The 7,523-nt window shown below is 46.0% G+C and overlaps 1 protein-coding gene across 1 annotated transcript; it reads left to right on the top strand.

Annotated features, from left to right (window-relative positions):
• Positions 1-217: 217 nt before the first annotated feature.
• BDB00DRAFT_952005 (chitin synthase) lies at positions 218-4,309 on the top strand (the record flags this gene model as incomplete). The annotated part of the gene is made up of 8 exons (XM_053129596.1): positions 218-347; positions 486-1,013; positions 1,110-1,268; positions 1,391-2,187; positions 2,257-2,364; positions 2,488-2,619; positions 2,720-3,479; positions 3,566-4,309. 8 exons carry the CDS (start codon positions 218-220, stop codon positions 3,982-3,984), a joined length of 3,033 nt encoding a protein of 1,010 aa, XP_052983585.1. The 3' UTR covers positions 3,985-4,309.
• Between the last annotated feature and the right edge of the window lie 3,214 nt (positions 4,310-7,523).

The raw sequence follows: 7,523 nt of genomic DNA on the forward strand, positions 1-7,523 counted from the left end.
CTCAATGCGCATGGAGGACGCTCGACGATCGAGCGATTACAGGCAACACAGTCAACATCACCGTAGCAGCCGTCCACTACCACCACAACCACAACCACAACCTCACCACCACCATCCACAACATCAACAACAACAGCAACAACAACGAATGCCTTCGCCGCCTTCGGGTATGATGATGGGCCAGCAATCTCGTCCAATGCGTGCTCCTCCAGCAAACATGCAACAACAATCCCAGCCGTACCGTCGAGTGAGCGTCAGTCGCGCTCGATCCCTCTCTCGTCCAGAACGTCAGCGACCGCGACAAGGCATGCTCAACCGAACACCATCGCAACATCGAGCTGCGGCCGGTGCCCGACTGGCACCTGGTGCCAACAATCCAATGCCACCTCCTGGCATGTATGCCGGTGGACAGCAGCCAATGTCTCCGCATCTGCAGCAACAGCTTCAGCAGCAGAAGCTTCAGCAACAGCAGGCCGCTGGATTAGACACGCCGATGCCCAACCAGGGACGCCCTACTGATCCAGAAGAAGACGAAATCAAGCCCAAGGTGCTTGTCAGCTGGTGGTCCTGGATTGCATTCTTGGTGACGTGCTGCTTCCCCAATTGCTGTATCAAAGTCGTCTTTCGGAAACCCAATGCGCTGATGCAGCAAGCTTGGCGTGAAAAGATGGCCTTGTGCTACATCATTCTGCTTCTGATGGGTGCACTGGCGTATATCACTTATGGTCTGAACCAGACATTGTGTCCGGACTCTGTACAGAACCCGCCGTTTTCGAGCGTGCTTGACGGCGTGCGGACACCAATGTACTATGACAATCCTCGCGTGTTTGGAGAATTCTACAGGATGGAGGACTTGCAAAGCTTCTTTTCGTCGAAAGGCTTGGAGCTCAACAATGACTATCAGAACATGGAAATCGGCTCGATCTTTGACGGCGATACCGCAGGCGTCTGTTCCGGATTTGATCAAGGCAGCGCATCGACAGTAGGCAACTGCAGATTGGACAGCCCTTATGGTAAGTCTGCGTATTTCTTTGTTATTGTTGTCCTCTTTGTTTGCTATTGTGACAAACTGCTGATGCTCTGCAACCTTGCTGCTCAATAAAAAATAGGCGGCTCGATTTCCACATCGGACGGCAGCTGCTTGTCGCTTCGAGAATTGCAGGCATTTGCGTCGTCCACGGGCACGATTGGCTTCGAATGGGCGGACTTGAGGCCGGGCGGTGTTGACACTCTCGGACAGACTGATCTTGTAGTCCTGGGTGACATAGGTAAATACTTATAACAGACCACAGCTTCCGCCCTCTCGCTGGCGGAGTTCTGAAAATAAGAGAATCTCTTGTAATTTTTTTTTTTTCGTTTGCATATGCACTAACTCAAAATGTATTCTTAGTACTCAACATCACAAAGTACATTGACGAGAACACCCAGTTCTTTGGCGAAGACATCGACACTGCACTGCGAGCCACCCGCGGCAACGACGGCTCCCTCGCCGTCATGTACAGCGGCGGCAAGACCACCCGCGACTGTCTCCTGGCAAGATACACCGTAGGCAACATGGAAACCGAGTCCGGTGGCTGTATTGCCAACACCATCGTCATGAACATGATGCTTGCTGTCATTGTCACCATCATTGCTGTGCGCTACTCGATGGCCCTGCTCTTCCAGTGGGTCATTTCCAAGCGTCTTGTCAAGCCCGGCGGTCGTTCCAACTGGCTCGCTTGGCGCTCGATCAAGGGTGGCAACGACGACCCTGCCAACCACATCCCGGGCCCTTACAACAACTACGGACCAATGAATGCTGCACGCGGCTCGTCTGCCTCGGTCAGCTCGGGCGCATCATCTTCGCGCGGCCCTCAGAGCGAACAGAGCTCAGCATTCAACCTTGGAAACAACCCGACGGACATTGTCTCGACTGAACTGTACTCGGTGATGCTGGTCACTTGTTATTCGGAAGGCGAAGATGGTCTTCGTACCACCATGGATAGTTTGGCGGAAACAACTTACTCAAAGAAGCACAAGTGCTTCTTTGTGATTGCTGACGGTATGATCACGGGTGCAGGCGAGACAAAGTCGACGCCAGACATCGTGGTCAGCATGATGGATTTGGACCCTGCCATGGCCAACCCAAAGGCTGCATCTTACCTTGCTATTGCAGACGGTGAAAAGCAACTGAACATGGCGAAAGTGGTATGTTTCCTGCCCAAAAAAAAGGTCATAAACAAAAACTCTAAAATATTTATATCTCCCGCCTTCTAGTACGCTGGCCACTATAAGGGCGTACCTTGTGTCACTATTGTCAAGTGTGGTACCGAAGAAGAACAGCAAGGTGCCAAGGCAGGCAACCGTGGTAAACGTGACTCTCAGGTTAGTGAGCGTGTGCATCTAAAGGAGTAGTAGTAGTAGTAGTAGTAGTAGTAGTAGTAGTAGTAGCAGCAGCAGCAGCAACAATTACAAGGACTAACGTGAGATGCTGTACTACATTGCTAGCTTATTCTCATGTCGTTCTTCCAACGCGTCTTATTTAACGATCGTTTGTCGGAGCTTGATTACGAGATATTCTGGAAACTGACCTGGCTGATGAAGGGAGTGACACCAGATAAATTTGAATTGGTGCTTATGGTGAGTTTTGGCGTGGTCCAGAGTCCTCTCCCTTTTCTCAGTGGTCCAGTGCTCACACGCCGCATTTGCTGATGTTTATGCTTGTGGTCATTTGTTTTAGGTCGACGCCGACACCAAAGTCCTGCCCGACGCATTGACGTACATGGTCGCAGCAATGGCCAATGATATCACGATTATGGGTCTTTGTGGTGAAACGCGCATTGCAAACAAACGATCCTCTTGGGTTACAGCCATCCAGGTCTTCGAGTACTACATTTCGCATCACTACGCCAAGGCCTTCGAATCGCTGTTTGGTATCGTCACCTGTCTGCCCGGTTGTTTCAGTATGTTCCGCATCAAGGCACCCAAGAACGGTGCCTGGGTTCCTCTTTTGGCCAACCCCGACATCATCCTCGAATACAACCAGAACGTTGTCAACACACTGCACGAAAAGAACCTGCTCCTTCTTGGTGAAGATCGTTTCTTGTCAACCCTCATGCTGCGCACGTTCCCCAAGCGACAAATGATGTTTGTTCCCCAGGCGCGCTGCCGTACGATTGTCCCCGACGAATTCAAGGTGCTCCTTTCGCAGCGTCGTCGTTGGATCAACTCGACCATTCACAACTTGATGGAATTGGTGCTTGTGTCCGACCTGTGTGGTATTGCATGCTTGTCCATGCAGTTCTCCATCTTTGTTGATCTGATTGCCGCCCTTGTCCTGCCCGCTGCTATTGTCATGACCATTTACTTGATCGTCACCTCTGCCATATCCGATAGCCCGCAATGGCAATCTCTTGCCCTGCTTATCTGTATTCTTGGTTTACCTGGTGTACTGATTGCCATTACTACGTTCAAACTCATTTACATTGCCTGGATGGCCAGTAAGTACCAAGTCCTAATCATTTACATTTTCCAGATACGTATACGTATTGCGAAGCATCTACTAACTTTGATCTTACTTGTCTAGTTTATATCATTGCTTTACCTATTTGGAATTTTGTCCTGCCACTGTACTCGTTCTGGCACTTTGATGACTTCTCCTGGGGCGCCACGCGTATGGTCGAAGGTGAAAAGAAGGATAAAGGACACGGTGACGCTGAAGGCAAATTCGACTCATCTCGACTGCTTATGCGCAAATGGGAGGACTGGGAAGCCGACCGCACAGGTCAGCGGATCACTCGGAATCGATTCACGCTCAAGACGCCCTTGGATCCGCCCTTGGCTTTTGATGGCAAGTCGACGGTCACCCCGGTTACACCAGCGTTTGGTAACATCTTTAACGACCGGAAGATGTTTAACTCGTCCACTTCTCTTGCGAGTGCCACACCAACACCGACGTCCACGCCACCTCCCCATCCTCCAACTCCTCCTTCGGGAGCCCAATAACCTTATAACTTAAACCTCTACTACCAAACCCTTTCCCGCCGCACACACAAACACACACACAAACACACACACACACACCAAAATACAACCATGCACATAATTTATATATCATTTTCTCTTCATCCCGTTCCTCTTCATATATAAAAAATCTACCCCACATCCGCATCACCTTTTATCTTCCTCCACACCTTTTGTAAGTCCTGAGAAGGGCAAACCTTATTCATGATCCTTTTACTTTTCTTTTTAGATATTACTTGTACAAAATGCTTGCCAATCTGCACCTTTTTTTTAATAATATAAAAAGATTATCTATTACTACTTCTGGTGGGCTATCATAATATATATTTCACTTTCATCATTGGGGACATAATTGATCAGTGCACGAGAGTTTGCAAACTTTGCATTCTTGCATGCTGGGATCATATCGAAATGCCACTATCCCATATAGGGATCGCTTCCCGAAATTTGCATAATTCATGGTCAAAGTCCACGTTTTCTGCTTTTGTGGGCACTCCTGCTTATTTAGACTGCACTGTATGTGCTATACACATATCACGTCTTACTGTATACGAAAAATTAGCAGTCGTTATCTAGTGCGGCTATAATATACGTATCTATGTCGTGCTGATACAAGCACATTCGAAGTGCATACTTAATGTCATAGCGATAAAAATTATATAGCTGACGACTTACAATGAAGGCAGTTAACATTTGCTACAGTATTATCGGATTATATAGAGTCGCCTCAATGATCATAGTCGCAATTGAGCAAGACCACCTCCACAGCAGGATATAATGTACCCCTTTGTGAATGCTGTGTCGTCATTTGTAACGAGTCCAAAAACGCTTTTCCAGCCTGCTGCAAATGCATCCATGTCTTCGTTGAGTCAAAGGAGTGTAAAATTAGGCGGCTATTAAATTGCTGCTGCAATGTTTTATTTCCTGAAGCGCTGTCGTATACAGTGCTTCCAACAAGTAATGTCACAGCCAATCAAAATCAATGTCACTGGTAATGAAGTCGCTTGCCTAGAAATCAAACATTGTGATTCTTGGCACCCGAAAAATATATAGAGAGAGTGTTATATGAAGATGGACATGGGAATGTTATTGATGAGAATGGTGGTCCTGAGCCCTTGGACTACATTGTTGATCAGAATGAATTCATTGTTTAGACTATTGCTACTCACACAGAGTACTTGAGAAATGCAGTCCCCAAAGAATCATCTCTGACTTGCCCAATGTCATTAGAAAAGCCAAAGAATGAAGTTGTTCATATGAAGGAGACAAAACCAAAACGAGAATAAGTGCGTTACACAGACCAGGATAAAGCTAGATTTTTCGATCCAAAGATTGAAAAGTGTATGACTGCATCAGCTGCAGTAAAGCAGTTGGGCATTCACATTCGAACAGCTTATAGATGGGTTAGCCAGTATAATGTGTGCCCCGACAGATTTTTGCGAGCTGTAAAAAAGCAGGTCGAAAGTGCATCTTAACTGAAGAGCATAAAACGACTGTTATCAACTTCATTGATGCTAATCCCTCTGCAACTGTTGTTGAAGTGACTGAGCATTTATTAAAGCAATTTCATGATCTTAAAGTGTTACGCAGCACTGTTAATAACTTTATGAGACGCGAATGCAATCTTTCGTTGCAAAAGCAGACTTTCATTCTATTGAGAGAAACAGTCCAGCAAAGATTGAGGAGCGGTACAATTGGGTTTGTAGATGGGAAAATACGGACATGAACTTTCTGCCGAATTGCGTGTTTCTTGACGAGTCTGCTTTTGATATGAAACGTTCACAAGCTTGGTCAAAAAAAAAGGTGCTCGTGCTATTGTCACCAGGCCTACCACGAGAGCAAACACAACGTCTATACTGGGCGCTATTTCTGTTGCAGGATTGATTACAGTGGGTTTAAAAAAGCCGAGACCTGCAAAGAAGAGAAAGGCCGATGGATATATAAGCTCAGGGACTGTAACAGGCCACTATAGTTTCTTGAAAACGACTCTTGATGAAATGGACAAACATCCACATATGAAAGGTCAATATATTGTTATGGATAATGCACCCGTTCACTTACATGAAACATATAAAAGTACATTGAGTATCGAGGATACAAATGTGTGCACCTTCCTACTTATTCTCCAGAGCTTTATCCAATAGAGCATTTCTGGGCAGTGGCAAAGAGTAAGGTTAAGCGCCACAGGTTTTTGCAGGAAGACACTTTATCCAAACGAATCATGGAGGCTTGCAATAATGTGAAGAAAAGTCATCTCAATGGTTTTGTTTCGCATTCTTACAAGTGTTGGGATAACTGTCGAAACAAAATACCTATGTAATGGTTAATAAGCTAAAAAGATAGGAAGAAAAAAAAGAAGCTGCTCAACATTTTTTTTTACTGTGGCCAGCTGTTGAGCAGCAAATCTTTTTGCTGCGGCACAACGGTTAGCAGAAATGCCACCGCCGAATCGATCTGGACCACAAAGCATCACCTGTAAGCGTAACCCACGAATATTATAAGATATATTTCACCTCATGGATATAATCCAGGTTTCGAAAAAACACGGTTTAGCAAAGGAATTTGCCCGTCGATTATGTGACGCTATTTTTGTTGTCAACAAAGAAGACCGCGACCGAGTAGAGAGACATTTAAGAAGCCAAGGGCTGTCATGGGACTACATGCTTTTGAAAAATTCTGCCTGGGTATTATGAAGAGTTAGACGAAGTGTACCACAGCCCGAGGGGTTATTACCTGTTGTGCATAATTTTTTCGCCGAGTATGGTCCTCATCAGTGCGCGCGAACTGGACGTGCCCTCTTTAATCAGGAAGCATAGAAGCAAGGCCGACGCGTTTTGGAAGCTATCCGAGCCCGAGAAGCCACTGATCCAACCGGTATTTCATTATATCTTCAAATTGGTGTTGATCGTCACAACCTGCCCATGTATTGTTGTAGCCGTGGAACGAACTCGCTAGAAGGCGGCGTGCATCAGAATATAATACGGAAGTTTGGTTCCTTTGGTGCAGGACCACAAATGACAGATTGCATGCTGGCTGACTATAAATTGCGACACAACATTGATGTAAGTACGCAACACAGTGTAAGACCGTTTTTCTTTTTAGGTCGTAAGTAACTATATCTAATAACTTTGACATACAAAGGTTGGGTCCAAGAACAGACACTGCAAGACACATCTTGGGCATTACGATCTATGATTGACTCAGACGATATGTGACAAGCTATCATTGCTTAACATGAATGATAATGAGAGTTTTCCCAGACACTCATTGTTAAAAACTCCTTGTATCTTAAGATGTCTCGTGAATCCTTCGGTATCGCTTCCTTCCCTGCACTTTCAGCTGGTGATATTAACATCCAAAATATTGATTATGACCTTGAAAGTCGCCGCTCTGACCCGTTCCTTGCGCAAAAACTAAGCGTGAATATTTCGTTACCCAAGGGATCAACCACTAATGCTCAAGGCCAAATGTACATGTATATTGCATCGAAGCTTGGAAAGAGATACGCTGTTACACCTGTC

This window comes from Zychaea mexicana (genome assembly GCF_025766255.1).
Source record: "Zychaea mexicana strain RSA 1403 chromosome Unknown BDB00scaffold_10, whole genome shotgun sequence".
NCBI classification, from domain to species: Eukaryota; Fungi; Mucoromycota; class Mucoromycetes; order Mucorales; family Lichtheimiaceae; genus Zychaea; species Zychaea mexicana.